The following is an 18591-nucleotide window of genomic DNA, read 5'->3' as shown; positions in this document are numbered from 1 at the left end:
CTGAAAAAAGGGGTGAACAGTGAGGTGTCAAAGTTTACAGATGATACAAAATTACTTGAGATAGTTAAGTCCAAAGCTGATCATGAAGAATTACAAAGACATCTCACTAAACTGGGTGACTGGGCAAGAAAATGGCAGATGACATTCAATGTTGATAAGTACAAAGTAATGCATATTGGAAAAATAATCCCAACTATGCATATAAAATGATGGGATCTAAATTAGCAGTTACAACTTAAGAGATCTAGAAGGGATAGCTCAGTGGTTTGCGCATTGGCCTGCTAAACCCAGGGTTGTGAGTTCAATCCTTGAGGGGGCCATTTAGGGAACTGGGGTAAAAATCTGTCTGAGGATTGGTCCTGCTTTGAGCAGGGGGTTGGACTAGATGACCTCCTGAGGGCCCTTCCAACCCTAATACTCTATGATTCTAAGTCATTGTGGGTAGTTCTCTGAAAACATCCACTCAATGTGCAGCGGCAGTCAAAAAAGCAAACGGAATGTTAGGAACCATCAGGAAAGGGATAGATAATGAAACAGGAAAAATCATAATGTGACTTTATCAATCCATAGTGCGCCAACACCTGGAATACTGCGTGCAGTTCTAGTCACCCCATCTCAAGAAAGATGTATTAGAATTGGAAAATGTGCAGAGAATGGCAACGAAAATGATTTGGGGGCATGGAACAGCTTCTGTATGAGGAAAGATGAAAAGATTGGGACTGTTCATCTTAGACGACTAAGGGAGGATATGATGGAGGTCTATAAAATCACAAGTGGTGTGGACAAAGTGAATAAGGAAGTGTTATCCCTTCACATAACACAAGAACTAAGGGTTGGCTGATGAAATAAATAGGCAGCAGGTTTAAAACAAACATAAGGAAGTACTTCCTCACCCAATGAAATGTGGAACTCCTTGCCAGGGGATGTTGTGAAGGCCAAGAGTATAAGTGGGTTCAGAAAAGAATTAGGTCAGTTCATGGAGGATAGGTCCATCAGTGGCTGTTAGCCAAGATGGTTAGGGCCACAACCAGGGCCGGCACCAGCATAGCAAGCTGGTGTTTGGGGCGGCACATCCGGTTCTTCGGCGGCGGGTCCCTCGGTCCCTCTCAGCGGGAAGGACTTGCCGCTGAAGAATGAAGTGGCAGCGGAAGTGCCGCAGATCGCGATCGCGGGGGGTTTTTTTCGGCTGCTTGGGGCGGCAAAAACCCTGGAGCCGGCCCTGGCCACAACCCCAGGCTCCAGGTGTCCCCAAACCTCCAGATGCTGGGAGTGGATGACGGGATGGATCACTTGATAATTGCTGTTCTGTTCATTCCCTCTGAAGCATCTGGCATTGGCCACTCTCCGAGACAGGCTACATGGACCATTGATATGACCCAGTATGGCTGTTCTTAACCCAGGTCTCCTGACTCCTAGTCCAGGGCCCTGTCCACTAGACTAAACTGCCTCTCCTCTAATCTAGCTTCATGTGTAATCTATCTGATCTCATGGGCCTTGGACCTTTCTGCTGCCTTCACCATTCCCTCAGTTCACTTGGCACTAGCCGCCTCTCTTTGCCTTCAGCAAATATCAAATATATTTTCTGAAGGGTTCAGCTGTAGAGCCTATAAAATTACTATGCCAGTGCTGTAAAAATTCTTTCAATTAGTAATTGAAGGGTAGTGTGAAATGCAAGTCTTGGGGGGGTTTGGCACTTGCAAAAGATTGCCAAGAAGTAGGTGTTGAGTATGTGGAGGCAGCGGCTGAGCAAGAGGAAGAATATTAAACATGTAAAGAATTCCTATTAAGAGAGACTTCTCCAAAGGAAAATGTGGTGTAGTTTAATTTACAAATGGAAAAGCTGTACGTGTTCAACAAAGAAAAGAAATAATAAAATAAAATAGTGTGTAATTATTCTGCCAGTCAAGATGGGAGGTAGTAGATAGTTCGTGTTCCTTGAAGTTCTCTTCTCTGTATTGTGCTCTTAGCTAAGCCAGGAAAAATTGCCACTTATTAGCTCTGCTATTTCCTCTTATTAAAACTTTTTAACAGCCTAAGGCGTGGTTCATAGAATAACTTCCCCTATTACACCACAGTATCACAAAATGCCTTGCATATACAGGGATCGCTTTACCCATCACTGAAATGCAGCCACCTCAGGGGTACAATGCAGCAGCTGTTCAGTGGTACAAACCTACATCACGCTGCAGTATAAGACAGGAAGTGAAGAACACTTCATCAATGGAAACTGCTAGGGGAAAGTAAGGAATGCGAACACAAAGTCTCAGCACAAGGAGAAAGTTGCATCTGTCTTGCCCACTTGACCATAGTCATTTGTAGACGTACTGGCTGTTGCCCACTGTCATTGGCACAGGAGTCTACTGTTCTTGTCCCTTTTCGGGAATCAGACTCTTTAGCTGTTCTTTTTCCCAAATCCAGAAAATACAGCTCAAAATAAATTGTCTCTTTATAGCTCTTGTTGTTTATAAGTTCCTTCCTCTCTTAGAACTCACCCAGAAGGCTTCCAAGGCCAAACACAAAACACTGGATTAAAAGAAGCAATAAAAGCAATGAGGAGACAGGAGGAGCTCTGCCAATGAACTCGTTCAGGAAACAAGATAAAATGGGGTGGGGAGGATGGGACTCCTCACCACGGCAGAAAAGAAAGGAGAGGAGAAACTTACTCCAAGAAACAGCATTGTCTGTGTCTGCCTCCAGAGTATAAAATGTCTGTTGGTGATTACAGAAGAGAACGATCCCCTTCACTTACCTAAGTGACGCTTTCCCCCAAGATCTTCATTGCACAAGCAAATAAAGACTCCACCGAGCTGAGAAACTGCAGTTCGATTTTTCTAGCCACCTTGATTTGATCATCAAATGTGAAATCTTTATTTTTCAATCAAGGCAACTTACTGCTGGTGAAAGAGGCTGAAGGCTAAAGGGCTCCAGTCATCTCCAGAACAGGAACACAACAGTTGGATGAGAGATGCCTGATGCACTCTCTCTGTTTTTATACAGCATCCCCAATTTGGCAGAGATTGTGGCTTGCCCAAGATCATGTAGGAAGCTGGCTGTGATTTCCAACAAGGAGCTAGTTGTTGGTGAATGTTGTGGTGTGGGAATAGAACCTTATTGTGAGTCCCAGTCCAGTGAGCCACCCACAAGGCCACCCTCCAGTGGGACGTAATGCTGAGCTGAAGGAACTGCCTTTCGGAGGCGAGACGCTAGTTCAGATGCCGTGTACATTCAGCCTGTGGCCTTTGCTGAGATGTCGCAAAGGAGCTAGCCGTGGCGATTTTGCAGTGTGGAGCACAGACACCAGCCTCTGCGATGGAGGATCCCCATCCACGCACAGTTCTGCCCGTTTTGACGCACAAGTTTGGGTGCTGCCTGCAATGGACTCTCCCACCTCGCCCTCCCTCTCCCATTGCTCAGCCCCGCAAAGAGCCCCGGCAGCATCAAGGATCTACACATGAGCTGGATGTGACAGGCTGGGGGCGATTCCAGCCCGGGTGTTATCCCCTACCAGCCCCATGGGGAGATCTACTTAAACTGGTGCTGTCTTAACTTTCAAGTGGACTCTTTTTTCTGTGATGTGAAGACACACTTAGGGTAGGTTGCCAGGAGCAGCGATCAGCAGGGGCACTCCTGACAGGGAGGTGGTGGTGAGGGCATGAGGGCCTGGAACCACTGTGGAGGCACAGGGCCTTCACGCTAATCACCCTGGCCTCTGGCAGGTCCTCCAGGATATGAGCGTCTGGCTGGCAACCCCCTAGCTTTGTCCATGGAGTGGATGGGGGCAACTTTAGGTGGAAAAACTCCTAGGAAACTCCACCAGGGGAATCGCACATGTGACTTTCCACACAGTGGGATGGTCACTAGAAATGGGACTGAGATTGCAACACCGTTTGTCACCGCACGTGTCTTTTAACAGCCGCAATGACTTTGCTCACGACTCACCTGGACCCTATAGGTGAAAGGCTTGCTATTGTTCCATCACGTACACCCTGATTCATCCAATTCCACCCGTAAACAGGGTTTGCTGGGACTCCCCTTCCTCACGGCGTATGTACGGGCCAGTAGTGTGTCTGGTTTTCTGTAACCACAAACACTTCCCATTCTAACTCAGAAATACTTTCGATCCTTTATCAAACTCTGCCAGGCTACTTTGGAGCAGTACCCGCCATCATCTTGTTATAAAAACAGACTTCCCCCTTTGTCTCCTAAACTCTGCACCACGGTTAGCACTCTGTGTCCAGGAGGAATGTGGTCCCAAGATTCATGGTATTAAAAGGAAAGTGATGCCTTCAGCTGCCTCCCACATTGCTCTGTGAGGATAAATGAGTGTGGTTTTCTAAAGAGATTAATGGGCTTCCTGGAAATTAACTTTAAATTTCCCAGCATTTGTGGCTAATGGTGAGATTCGGCTTCAATCCCATTTCACAATGGTGCACGTCCTGTGATCTATGCTGAGTGATACTGACCTTTCTCATGCAGGTCAGTGATCAAAATCTGTCCTAGCACATGTATTTCATTTGGTATTCGCCCAGGATTTAGATCACTGAACCGCATCAGCTCAATCAGCAGAGGTGGATAGGAGAGGAAAGGGTCTTTCGTCCTGACAATATGGGCTAGTCGAGGCTTGGTGGAATCATCATGTATACTTCTGGGTCAGGGAAATCCAAGTGGAAAGAGCCACTAGAGAGTAATCCAGAGCAAATTGGAATTACCTAGAAGTTTCCAGTGATGTCACTTAGCTCCAGAGCACCACGACTATGGGATGCTGTACCTCACGGTGGCACCTAGTTTACTGATCTCCTGTGCACTCGGGAAGGACTGGAGCCCAAGCAGGGGTTATCTCATTGTCAACTAATTTCTCTCCCACACTTACATTCCAGTCTAATTGATTGGCAAGTAGGTGCATGCTTGAACAAGGATATTAGATGGCAAAAGCAAAGGGCAGTTTATAATTCAGAGTCAGCAACTGAACTGAACATCTACAGTCAAACCATTAACCAGACTGTTCCCGTGGCTGTTGCTTCTCCCAAGAAACAACCCCGGTATCATTGGGTTCAAGTGACTGTTAATATCCCATCAAGTTCCAAGTACCTGTCATCCTAACTAATGCAACTCGGTAGGGAGCTCGGAGTACCTCTGCAGTGGCTGTCAGCACCATCTTCTAAATATTCCCATCTCATTTGAGTGAAGTCATTGGAAGGCAAAGGAATGCTGCCCTTTGCAAAGCACAGGACAGGACAGGTCAGGAGGTCTGGGTTTTGTTCCTGAATCGGCCATAGACTACTGGTGTTGCCAACGCTCAAGATTTTATCGTGAGACTTGCAATATTTGTTGTTTCTCTTAATGCCCCAGCTCCTGGAGTCAAGTAATTATGTGAGTCTTATATTTTAATTGAAAGCTACATTTCTAGCGCTCATGACTGTAGAGAAAATCCCTAAAATGCGACCCAAATGTACTCTTGAGCCAATGTAGAGAATTTTAGGAACCATTAGGAAGGGGATAGATAATAAGACGGAAAATATCATAATGCCACTATATAAATTCCTGGTACGCCCACACCATGAATACTGTGTGTGGTTCTGGTCACCCCATTTCAAAAAAGTTACATTAGAATTGGAAAAAGGGACAGAGAAGGGCAACAAAATGATTAGGAGTATGAAATAGCTTCTGTATAAAAGAGATTAAAAAGACTGGGACTGCTCAGCTTTGAAAAGAGACGAGAGGGGATATGAGAGAGGTCTATAAAATCATGAATGGTATAAAAAAAAAACAGAATAAGGAAGTGTTATTTATCCCTTCTCATAATCCATGAACCAAGGTCACCTGATGAAATTAATAGGCAGCAGGTTTATTACAAACTAAAGGAACAGGTTTCAGAGTAGCAGCCGTGTTAGTCTGTATCCATAAAAAGAACAGGAGTACTTGTGGCACCTTAGAGACTAACACATTTATTTGAGCATAAGCTTTCGTGGGCTACAGCCCACTTCCGATGAAGTCTCTAAGGTGCCACAAGTACTCCTGTTCTTTAAACTAAAGGAAGTACTTCTTGCCCCAGTGCAGTCAACCTGAGGAACTTGTTGCCAGGGGATGCCGTGAACGCCAAAAGTATAACTGGGTTAAAAAATTTAGATCAGTTTATGACAGGGGGCGGCAACCTTCGGCATGCAACCCATCAGGAACGGCGAACCATGGTGAACCGGCGAACCATGGCCACTGGGAGCTGTGGGGGGCCATGCCTGTGGACGGTCAACGTAAACAAAATGTCTCACTGCCTGTCAGCGGATTACCCTCATGGGCCGCATGCCGAAGGTTGCTGACCCCGGTTTATGGAGCATAGGTCGATCAATGGCTATTAGCCAAGATGGTCAGGGATGCAACCCCATGCTCTGGGTATCCCTAAGGCTCTGACTGCCAGAAGCTGGGAGTGGATGACAAGGAATGGATCACTTGATAATTGCACTGTTCTGTTCATTCTTTCTGAAGCGTCTGGCATTGGCCACTGTCGGAAGACTGGATGCTGGACTAGATCAGCCATTGGTCTGACCCAAGATGGCTGTTCTGATGTTCTTAGGGGGCACTGTCTGACTCAAGGTGTCTACTGACTGCAAAACAATACAAATGTCCCCTTCACTGTCCCCACCAAACACTACACCCTATGGTTCTTTGCCACCTCAGTGCATCCCAGAGTGTCTTCCCCCTTTTTTAATCCCACCAGAAATCCCTCTGTTGTGCCCACCTTTCTTGTAATAGAGTTGATTACTTACAACCCCTCTGGAGTCTGACATTATGTCCCCTCAAACATCCAAAAGAACTTTCTAAGGCCTGGTCTCCATTTAAAAAAAAAATTGCATCTGTTTAAATTGATTTCAAACTGGTGCAAATCCTTAATGTAAACACAGCTAAACCAGTTTAACCCTTGCTTGATGTTAGTTTGGTTTGCACGTAAATTAACAAATTATGCTAAAGCTATTTAAATGTGCCTACATTATTATGGGTGTGCACCAGTTTAATTAGACTGATTTAAAACTAAAGTTAACTTGGTGAAGGCTTGGAAGTGATGCAGTCATAGCATCATAGAAGATTAAGGTTGGAAGAGACCTCCGGAGGTCATCTAGTGTCCAACCCCCTGTTCACAGCAGGACCAACTGCAACTAAATCATCCCAGCCAGGGCTTTGCCAGTCCGTCCATCTCTCCACCTCCAAGACAAAAGACTGGGAATCAGGACCACTGGATTGTACTTTGGGCTCTGGCTGACCTTCAGCAAGTCACTTAGGGCTGGTCTACTCTACAAAGTTAGGTTGGTTTAATTACATGGCTCAGGGTGTGAAAATTTTCACACCTTGTGCGATGTAGTTCCGCCTGTCTAAGCCCCAGTGTAGACACCACTCAGTACCTGAAAGAATTCTTCCATTGATCTAGTTACTGCCTTTTAGGGATGTAGACTGCCTACAGCGCCGGGAGAACCTCTTGTCAGCATAGGTAGTGTCTACAAGAAGTGCTACAGCCGCACAGCTTCAGCGGTGCCACTGTAGCTTTTCAAGTGTAAACAAACCCTCAGAGAGGCGGATTGACTACAGGCATGGAAGCACCCCTTCTGTTATAGCAAATGTCTACATTGCAACATTACAGCGGCTCCGCAGCTGTGCTGCTCAAGGGTTTATAGTGTAGACCTATCCTAAACCTCTTTGTGTGTTTGGTTTCCCTATCTGTAAAATGGGGTAAAGCACTCTGAGACACTGGAATGGGATGCATCACTGGCCAAATACAAAGCATTGCTATTTTTTGTAGCTGGAGGGAATTGCTATGGTTTGTCCATTATGTTCGGAGAAGTAGTACTATGTCTTGCGTTTGTTTTTTCTGGAGCGATTTGTTCTGAACCAGCATTTTCACTGGCTGCGTTTGTGTTCAGCTTCACAGATGTTGATATTCACTGCATACTTTGCCGTCGTAGTTGCACTTTACCTCGTTCCCCTCACTGTCTCTTCCCCTTGTATAATGGAGAAGAAGGACCTGGGACCAAAACCTGCCATCATTGGCCATCGTGGTGCGCCAATGGTAAGTAGCTTCACGTTTTAATCCATTTGTCTGTGCTGGGTTTGACCGCCCTGGAGACTAAAGTCTGCTATCCCTAGGACATGCACAGCATGACTTGGTGCGTGATCTTGGGCATGTCATTTAATCTCAATGTATCTCGGCTTACTCATCAACCTACCTACTTGACAGAGGGTTGGGAAGCTTGATAAATTGCTGAGTACTTAGAGATCCTCTTATGAAGGGCACTGTTTTGCTATGGAAAGGCGCCTGCCCTGAAATTTCCAAAATCCTTCTGATTTTAGTGGCTCACCGTTGCTCTCCATGAAGCCTGCTAAAGAGCGTTTGGAAGGCTCTGAAGTTACGTTGGGGGCCCCCAAAACTTTTCTGTAACACACATTAACCTAGCTAGTGTGTGTCTTCGTCCTTCTGTGTGGCTGAATCCTATAAGAAATATGTTCCTGCCTATGACTTAATGGACCTGGTCTTTTAGCTCACTGGTTCTCAACCAGGGGTACACGTACCCCTGGGGGTATGCAGAGGTCTTCCAGGGGGAACACCAACTCCTCTAGATACTTGCCTAGTTTTACAAGCTATGTAAAAAGCACTAGCGAAGTCAGTACAAACTAACATTTCATACAGACAATGACTTGTTTATACTGCTCTATGTAATAAACACTGAAATGTAAGTACAATATTTATATTCCAGTTGATTTATTTTATAATTATATGGTAAAAATGAGAGAGTCCGCAATTATATTTTTGTCTGATTTTGTAAGCAAATAGTTTTCAAGTGAAGTGAAATTTGGGGGTAGACAAGACAAATCAGACTCCTGAAAGGGGCACAGTAGTCTGGAAAGGTTGAGAGCCACTGTAATTAGCTCAAGCAATAGAAACACATGCTTTTAGATCAAGGTCCTAGATTCCTTTCGCCGTTAGGACTTAGGCAGGGGTATTTAAAAATGCAACACAAGAAAATATCTTTGGCGGGTGACATTTTGAGACGCAATGTTTACACGTGCCGTGCAATGCAAGAATACAATATTGTGGTGATGTACATAAAAACTAAAAAAACGGCAATCCTAAAAAACTGTTTTGTGGTTGGTTGGTTATTTCCCAGTGGATCAATACCAGTATATATTTATTTTGTGGCTAACCAAACACCACTGGCTCTATGCACCTCCGGGCCATGGTTGGTGCATTTATAAATAACTAGGTAGAGCAAGCCAGTTTTTGGAGATAATCCTGTTTCTTCTGATGCTTGCTTATTCTGTGCCTCTGCTGATGGGCATCTTGAAAAGTCTGAGATGGATCCAGTCCTTTGTTTGAGGCAGGGCTTTTGCCAGCAGGCCAGTCTGTTGTGCTTAATTCTTGGGAGTTTGAGTGTACATTGCAGCCATTAACAGATTAGCTGCAATGACAGTTGGCCATCTGAGGATATTGGCATGCCATTTCTTCTTCCTTCTTGGAGTCTGTTCCATACGACTCTTCACGGGTACAGCAGAGCACCGCATGACTGGCTTTCTCCTTGCTTCCCAATAGAGTGCTCTCTGTGACCATTCATTTTGGTAGGAGGGGAAGGAGGAAGTAGGCTGCAGTTTAATCATTGGCACGAAAACATTTTATCATTGTGTGGCTTCCATAAAAGCAACTCGTTCTTATGGACGATAGAATTTGTCTGGAAGGCTCGGGCCCACTGAATCCCTCTTGTGATTCCATCATCTACATCAGCGGCTCCCAAGCTTGATTGGTTCATGTACCACCTCTTAAAAAGTTGTTGTGAAGATAATGGCTGGAATGCCAAGCTCACATACCACCAGGGGTGCACATACTACGGTTTGGGAACCTCTGATCTATCATGTTTGCTGTACAAAATGCAGAACCTTCCTGTCATCTAATGGGCTGATATTACATTTGCCTCGTTAAGGGCTTTTTTAATAACTACTTGTTTTCAAATTTTCTGAAGACATAAAACCAGGGAAGATAGAAACCAACTTTATACTTCAATCTGAAATTCCAGCTGAATCTGAACCAAGCTTGGGGGACGGGGGGTTGTTTTTGTTTTTGAGGAGCAGTGTAGGGGTGGAATAAAGCTTCATTAAGTGGGAAAGTAAACTTTTTTCTCTGGCTACGTTTTATGTGGATCTGGCTGAGCCCGGAAGTATCAAAATAGCTCTATGATATTCTGGTCTCTGATTATTTCCTGCCTAGCAGGAAGACATGGAAATTTGTCTGGAGGCTCTTGCTATTAGATTTCCTGACTTGGAGATTTGGATAAATTTCCATATGCTTATCTGACCAAACCTCAATCCGTATGAGGATTCATGCTTCGCTTTATTTAGTTGCACTTCTGTGGGGTAATGGTATTTTTGTATTACATGATAAAAAGGCTACTGCTAAAGACCAACTGGCTCATGTCGCATGATTTTCTCCTTCCCTTCACCATAACCTAGTAAATAAAGCCAATCACTATACAGTATCTATTGTATAGGGTAGTTGATTTATTTTAATGCTTCACAGAAGACAAGATTAGAAGCAAAATTGTAACTTCTCTGAGCTGTGAAATCAGTAGGATAAGAAACTGGCAGCTACATTAAAAAGAAAAATGAGAATGAAGGAGAGAAGTAGCTATTTTTTGTACTGCCCTCCTCTTCCTAGAACTACCGTGAGTGTCACCTTGAGTCTTATTGTATATTTCAGGGGTCTCTTCTAAGCTCCCCTTGTTTGAATTATTCTCTCTTAAATGCTGATGCCGCACCAGATTCACTTGTCATACCAAGTGTATTTACTTTCAGCCCTAATTATTTTAAAGCTTTGCCAAAAGAAATTCCACTAATAGTATCTAATTTTCACAAAACTACTTGCTGTGCTTTGTCACTGAACTAACGATTGTGGAGAAAATCTTACTATGTGTAAATTACCCAGCGAAAGGTCTAAAGAAACAGTGCTGCAGAACACCGACAACAGTTCTCCTTTAAATCATGTAGAAAGTCTCCAAAGCTGGGAGCTGGAACCTGGGGCAATAGTAGATCTGACAGATAAGAGATGATAATACTTTAGTGATTATATAGCCATGTTAATCTTCATCTCCAGAAAGGGGCAGACGTGATTTCTGGGTTGTGCTCAGAGAGTCAATATTTAATGCTATATCATGTTCATTAAATGTCCATTAGACTTGGGGTTTTTTTTATTTAAGATAAACACACAAAACAAAGATTTAAGACAGGAGTGTCATGCCTGTTTCACTGCATGTACACCTCTACCCCGAAATAACGCGACCCGATATAACACGAATTCGGATATAACGCGGTAAAGCAGCGCTCTGGGGGGGGGCGGGGCTGCGCGGTCCGACGGATCAAAGCAAGTTCGATATAACGCGGTTTCACCTATAACGCGGTAAGATTTTTTTGGCTCCCGAGGACAGCATTCTATCGGGGTAGAGGTGTATTTATTCAGTCCTCTGATGGATTCAGGTTCAGCAGAGTATAAGTGTTCATTTATTAAAGTATCTAGCCTTAAAGTTGCAAAGATAACCCTTTTTAATATGAGTGGATGGATGCAGGGATGTATTAACCCTGGGAGATGTGAACTGCTCCTGTTGTCTAAACCAGGAGTTGACTCTGAATCCTACTGATGCTATTTTAATAATAATAATAATTAATGGAGATATCCCATCTCCTAGAACTGGAAGGGACCTTGAAAGGTCATCAAGTCCAGCCCCCTGCCTTCACTAGCAGAACCAAGTACTGATTTTGCCCCAGATCCCCAAGTGGCCCCCTCAAGGATTGAACTCACAATCCTGGGTTTAGCAGGCCAATGCTCAAACCACTGAGCTATCCCTAAGGGCCAGATTATTGCATAATATAGGTGCAGAATTGCATGTTCGCAAAATTACTGTTGCTCTGTGTGTAAATGAACAATGGTACAGGAAAGTGGCCCATTGTCATCCGAGGGGAGCATCTCTTTAGATGGTCGGGAGCATGTGGCCTTAAGTTTTAGCCCCAAACAGTGCTCATGGTACAAGATTGTAGGTTTTTGTTTCAAAATTAACGTGTCAGATATTTGGGGCAGGAGCCATGGTTCCCTGTGTGTTTGGCAGGTAAGGTGCAGGTGGCAGGAGAAGTGTAGGGGTGAGGCAGAGGATGAGGGAGGTGATGGAGAGCAGTGTTTAGGCTGTCAGAAGCTGGGAATGGGCGACAGGGGATGGATCACTTGATGATTACCTGTTCTGTTCATTCCCTCTGGGGCACCTGGGATTAGACACTGTTGGAAGACAGGATACTGGACTAGATTGACCTTTGGTCTAACCCAGTTTGGCCATTCTTATGTTGAACAAACAGCACAGTGGGTGGAGCCTTTGGGTACCACTCCAATACTTATAATCAATAATAATGGAGCACTATCGTTAGTTTCTGTACTAGCCCGATGAGACTGCACCCAGAATATTGTGTTAACATCTGGACACGTTATTACCTTAAAGATTTAGGTAAATGTAATGGATTTCAGCAGAAAGCCACTGAAACAATGAAGAGGCTGGAGGGACTCTCTTCCAAGGAAAGGTTTAGTGTCCAGGAATGATGACTAAGTGAGGGGTGGAGGGCAGGAAATTGATTAGGATGGTTCAAGGAGTAAAAGCGAGGAATATTGGGTTACAACTACAGGAAGCTTTAGGCTGAATATTACGGAGAATCAGATTGGGTCATACCTATTCGTGCAGCCGTCTCCCGCGGGAAGTGGCAAACGGGAGTGGAGAACGCTCAGCACCTCACGCTATAACCCAGCACAAAGGACGCATTCAAGTGCTTTAGCGTGCAAGTTGCATTACTGTATCAATGTCCATTTCCCCCATCCATATATATGTGTGTGTATATATGATGTATTGGCAATTTACACCATGAGCAAAAGTGGCAACTAGGTTCCTAACTCCCCTTGATAGTCAATAGGAGTTAGGTACCTGTCATTTATGCCATTGAAAATCTCTGCCAAGATCATGTTTCTGGTGAGGAGGAGAGTTCTTTTCTAGAACAGTGGTTCTCAACCTATTAATCATTGTGGTCTGCACGTGCAGCCCACAATGTGATACCTGGGCCGCAGGTTGAGAACTACAGCACTCCCCCACCCCTCATTGCTATTCCCAGCGCCCCCAGCCCAGGGACCCTTCCACAGAGTGGGGCAAGGAATGGAGCCCCGGTAGTGGGGCTGAGCGGCAGGGACCCCGGACGCTGTTCTGCGGGGCCGGGCGGCTGCCCTGATCCAACCCTGACCCCTATTTTGCAGGGCCGGGCAGCAGCCCCAACTCTAACCACAGACCCAGCCTCAGGGGACGGGTGGCATCCCCAACCCCACCCCGCCACCAACCGTGACCCTGACACACTCTGTGGGGCCAGGCAGCAGCCTCGACCCCAGACCCTGCCGCCTTTTAGTACACAGCTGGGCTGCAGCTATGTGCTAATTGTGCCGCGTGCAACCCATGGGCCTTGGGTTGAGAACCAATGTTCTAGAAGGAGCAGAACCTAGATTTGGGGTGCCCAGCCTTTAAGATTGGAAGAATTATGCATCACTGCTTTTGCATAAGCTCAAGTGTAGTAAATATGGTTGTTGCATCAACCTCCTGCTTGTTTTTAGATGTTAATCTTGAATGTGTGTTTGTTACTTTTGTGTCAGAAGTGAGATTAACGATGGGCCTACCTGGTGTTGTAGGTAAACAACTGGAAGATTTATAGTGCCAATAGCTTAGCATCATAGATGCATCTTTCTGGAAAATTACATGGTGCTTAATTTTCACATCCTTTCATCGAGACCAAATGAGGCACTGGCGTTCTAAAGCAGCGTCAGGGTGGTACTGTGGAAACAACCAACCCGAGTGCACAGTGGAGACAGGAGTGGTTCATAATCACGGTGCTTGGGTCTCCAAATAGCAGGGAAGTCAATGTTCTTGGCAGAGCACCTAGACAGCTGTTTTTCCAATAGTGTGTCTTAACAGCATTGACAAAGACATAATGGTGAAACAATGTCTGCACGTTGTAGGAAGTGCACTAAAGAAAAACCACTCTGATCCGGAATACCACATTTAGGCTCCTTGTTCTGTCCCCATAGCACACGGTGGATATTTTTGTGCTGTGTGGAAATGCTCTGCACTGAGGAGGGTTTTGTCAGGAATGCTGACTTGCTGATTTATTGTATGTTCACATTTACAAAACCTTTTTGAGCCAATTGGAAACACCCAACGCTTGAGTGGAGGCATGGAGGGGATCTGCTTCTGGTATGAAGCATCCTGATGGGCAGCCAATTTTTAATCGCTCTGACAATTACATTGTAGTTTGTTTATATCCCCAACAGGCCGGGCATTATGGTAGCAACGGGAAATTTACCATGAAGTATATCATTATCACACGTCTCGCCAGTAGTATGTAAGCAGCTTTCCACACCAGTATGAAGCTATGATCCATTCCCCAAAAAGCTCGTGTATCACTGAGTTCTTTCAGTCTCTGACAGTCTCAGCGCCAGGTAGTGGGAGCCGAAAAGTGTTAACAGAGAACACAGACTGCTGGTCACAAACGAGCCCTTGAATGAGAAACAGTGCGAGGCAAGTATGTGCAAGGAAGACTTGATCTGAGCAGCTACCTTCTACCAGGGTTATGACTTATAGGAGAACCTTCTAGCCAGCTGTGGTGTTCTGGCTTGTCCATTCCTTCTCCCTAGCTGGAAAGTAAGGCATGTGATCTGTAATAAGCTGCAGAAAACAAACAGTCTTTTTGCACAGTGGAAGAATTAAGTGAACAGAAAAGAACAAAGGTCTCAAAATGTTCAGATGTGGGTGTCTAAAATTAGGCATCCAGCTACACATGGTAGTAAGTAAATGTGGCCTGTTATTCAAAGGGGTCTGATCATTTTCAGCTCCCAGTGACTTCAGCGTAAGGAGAGGATCCACTGAAATCAGACAACATTTATTCAGTTCTCTATCCGTAGGCACCAAATTTAAAACTTGGCCGGAGCGATATGAAGGATTGTAGCCAGAGATGTCGACTTCCTCTATGTACTGCCATCACTGATGTAACTAATGAATCCCATCTAGAGTCTGTCGTCCAACTGAGACCTTAAAACAATAATAAAAATCTCTTGTCTCACTATTAAATATCTAATAGCATGTTTTGTAAGTTTTGCCTGGTCTCCTTGGCCAAAATGTTTCTTCCCTCATTGCTGCGTTCTTGTTTACCTCCTTCCATCCTCGGGGTAGCTGTACCAGTAGTGCTGAATATGTATAGTCCATTAAATGTATTGGAATCCTTTGGGATTATTATGAGAAGCTGATTCAAAGCTAAGACATTTCATCTATCAGGTCAGTGTCTCACTTCTTATCCCATTAGGGAATATGGTTTCCTTGGCTGAAGTTTGTGGTAAGTCTCAGAAGCCATGTGGGAGATCATATTGTGATGCTGTACCAAACCTGCTGCAATTCAAAGGGTCTGACTCCCCCACAAGCTTTGTGATCCATAATTCAAGGGAGTATTTTAGGACCTTGAGTAAACAAGACAAATCCCTTCCCCTCTAGTGAAGCAAGACTTGAAAAGGATCCTTTAACGAAGGGTCTCTACGGGTTTGTTATGTGGGTCTAAAACCTCCTAAACCTTTCCTGTTTTGTATTAGACAAAACAAACTCCAGAGGTGGGAGAAACACCCGGCTTTGTACAAAAGGCTTCAGATCCCTGGGGCTGACTTGCATGAGGCCTATTTCCTGTACGCTCTTCAAATGTAAGCGTAACTCTTTATTTGGGGAATGGGGTTTTTTATTTTGAAACCCTTTTTACCGTTTAAAACCTGGTTTTAACCATGTCACTCCTGAAACGGATCCCCTAACAAGTGAAACATGAGGCGGAAAGAGCATTGGAGGCAGGGAATTCCAGCGGAAGCCTTTGAAGAGAAATGGTTTGCCGCTATTTTGGTAGTAGTCACTTTTGGGGCGGGCTGTAAGTGTCAAGAATGTTAGTAATAACGTGTGTAGGGACCCACTGACTCGCAATCATTCTCTCTACCCAAAGTACTGTAGTATCTGAAAACCACACCATTTTTAAAATGCATTTATCCTCCCATCATCCCTGTGAGGTAGTGCAGTACTGCTGCACTGATGGGGAACGGAGGCACGGGAAGAGACGGAGTGACTTGCCCAAGGCAACACAGGAAGTCGGTGGCAGAACATAGGATTGCTGAGGGTCTCCTGAGTCCCGGTCTAGTACTCTAACCACTGGACCATCCTTCCTCTGGCCAAATAATGACTATATTGCCCATTCTTCTGCAGTCTTGTCTGTTCAGAATGTAAACTGTCTTTTTGCTCTGTTTGTATAATGCCCAGCACAACATTTGTCCTGAGTGGGGCCTTTGGGCATTATTGAGATATAAACAATACATATGGATCCATGAAACTGTGAACTACCCAAATCTGACTTGCACAGAAGAAAAACTCCATCTTCCAGATCTTGTTCTGTCACCATGTCAAGGCTGGTTATAACTGCTTACCAACAAAGTGGTACTTGGTACAAAATACCAAGAAATTCCCTTCCTATCTAATCCTTCCTGTATATCGGTATAAGCAAGAGCCAAATCCTTCCGTACATCTGCGTGAATAATGCTGGGAATGTTCTGTAACTATTCTATTGAATTTTAAAATGAACTGAGTTTATTTGCACCCCTTCTGTGTTCATTTCCCCAAAACATTCGAGTCATCCAGGAAGTTTGAAGCAAGCTTGGCTAATGGCAACAAAAGTTCTTGCATGCGCAGCCAATCAGAGGACAGAAACAATGTTATTTGACTTTTCTGACCCATTGCGGAAAAGCAGCTCGGTTCACATTTAGAATATTCACAGCAAATCCATAGAACAAAAAATGCAGAAGGATATTAATTTGGATAATAAACTTAAGGAAGTTGCAATTGGCTTGTGAATGTTCTCTGTGGAAAACAGACTACATTTGCTGAATAAGTAATTCACTGCAAATTATTTGCTCCATTCTCTCCTCCAGCAATCGTTGAGAGGTAGATTTTGGACTGATCTTTGCAAGTGATCCATTTAAATCAAGCTCCTCTGTCAAGAACAAATTTTCCAAGCACTCTGCATAGAAGATTCCAGTTGACATTTGGAGGAGGCTTGATCTTGACGGGGGGGGGGGGGGGGGCGGCTTGCGTGATCAGGCCTTAGAATGAAAACGTCACTGTGTTCTTTCCCTCGGGTTGACGTTCCTATAACTTTGTTCTCTTAAAAAAAACAATTATACCAGATGGCAATAGAGCAAGGGCTTTCTAAAGAAAATCTGCCTGTTAACATTGGACTAAGGGAGAAACTTATTCCTAGTAGTGATATAAATATTTACATCTGGAAGTGATTCATCTGTTTTACAGTTTTTGCTGGAGAATTTAAAAAAAACAAATCAAAAAAAACCCTTAAAACTAAACACATCCCTTATGCTCCAAGTAGATGACTTTGTTGTGACAGTGGCTAGCTCCCTTGGGCACAGCTGTGCTAAATATGTCACTATTTGCTTTGCATTTCCTACTTTTCTAGGGAGAAGGGAGCTGGTGGGAGTGAATTGTATTCAACTTGGATAATCCCAGTGCTCCTTTACAAAGGATCCTCTCCAAAGCTCACAGCTCTGGTTTTAAAATCACTTTGCAAGCATGAGGCAGCTGGGCAGGGGGAAGTGCTTTCCCAGCAGTAGTGAGCAGACCTCTGGGAATAAACAAAGGCTGGTCTAAAGGGAGTGTGTTTTGATTTATGAAGATCCCTGGCTCTCTTACGGTCTCTTGGATGCTCTGCATAGTTGTGTGTGAAGGAGTTGTCCGTTTAAGAGCCGTAATAAAGCCAGCACTAAAGGACACTTCCCTATGCCCAGGCACGGGGAATAGTGAAGTGGTGTAGAAACTGGTAGGGGAAGAGGCCTTGTGAAAAATGGAGAATCAACAGTTGTAGATAAAGGAGAGGTCAAGTCTAAATTCTAATGATTATATTTGTGTATCTGTATTGTGGTGGTACCTAGAGGCTCCAATCAGGATTGGTACCCCATTGTTACTTATTTGTATTCCGGTAGCCCTGGGACCAGAACCCCATTGTGCCAGGGGCTATATAAACACAGAGCAACAAGACAGTCCCAGCTCCAAAGAGCTCACAGTCTAAATATGAGATGAGGGACAACAGATGGATACGGATGGGGGAGTACAAGGAAACAGTGAGACAATAACAACAGGACAGGCAGTGGTTTCAGCTAGATTCTGCTCGCACGTGCACACATGCAGTGGAAGGGGCAGTCCTTGCCCTGGAGAGCGTAGAGTAGCTTGAAATTAGGTCAACAAATGAGTGTTGCACACACAGGAAGAAAAGGGAGCTAGAGAGACTAAGAATAACTGGTAAGGAGATCACGTGGTTACACAGACCAGCTACTGCGCAGCTTATATGTCACTGGAATGACAAGAGCCTGATCCTCCACTGTTGTCATTCAGCACAGTGCTGTTGGCTTCAGTGGAGCTTGATGGTTTATTCCAGCTGAGGATCTAGTGCACAGTGGGCACCATTTTA

General features: G+C 44.6%; 1 protein-coding gene across 2 annotated transcripts in view; it reads left to right on the top strand.

Annotated features, from left to right (window-relative positions):
* GDPD5 (glycerophosphodiester phosphodiesterase domain containing 5) overlaps positions 1-18591 on the top strand; it is a 325483-nt gene that overhangs the window by 257367 nt on the left and 49525 nt on the right. For both annotated transcript variants that reach the window (XM_065581769.1, XM_042850476.2), the window contains one exon: positions 7908-8053. In XM_065581769.1, coding sequence (XP_065437841.1) covers positions 7908-8053 — 146 coding nt within the window. The remainder of the gene's footprint in view (positions 1-7907; positions 8054-18591) is intronic.

Source organism: Chrysemys picta, chromosome 1 (genome assembly GCF_011386835.1).
Source record: "Chrysemys picta bellii isolate R12L10 chromosome 1, ASM1138683v2, whole genome shotgun sequence".
In the NCBI taxonomy this organism is placed as follows: domain Eukaryota; kingdom Metazoa; phylum Chordata; order Testudines; family Emydidae; genus Chrysemys; species Chrysemys picta.
This window is presented reverse-complemented; position numbering and strand designations above follow the sequence as displayed.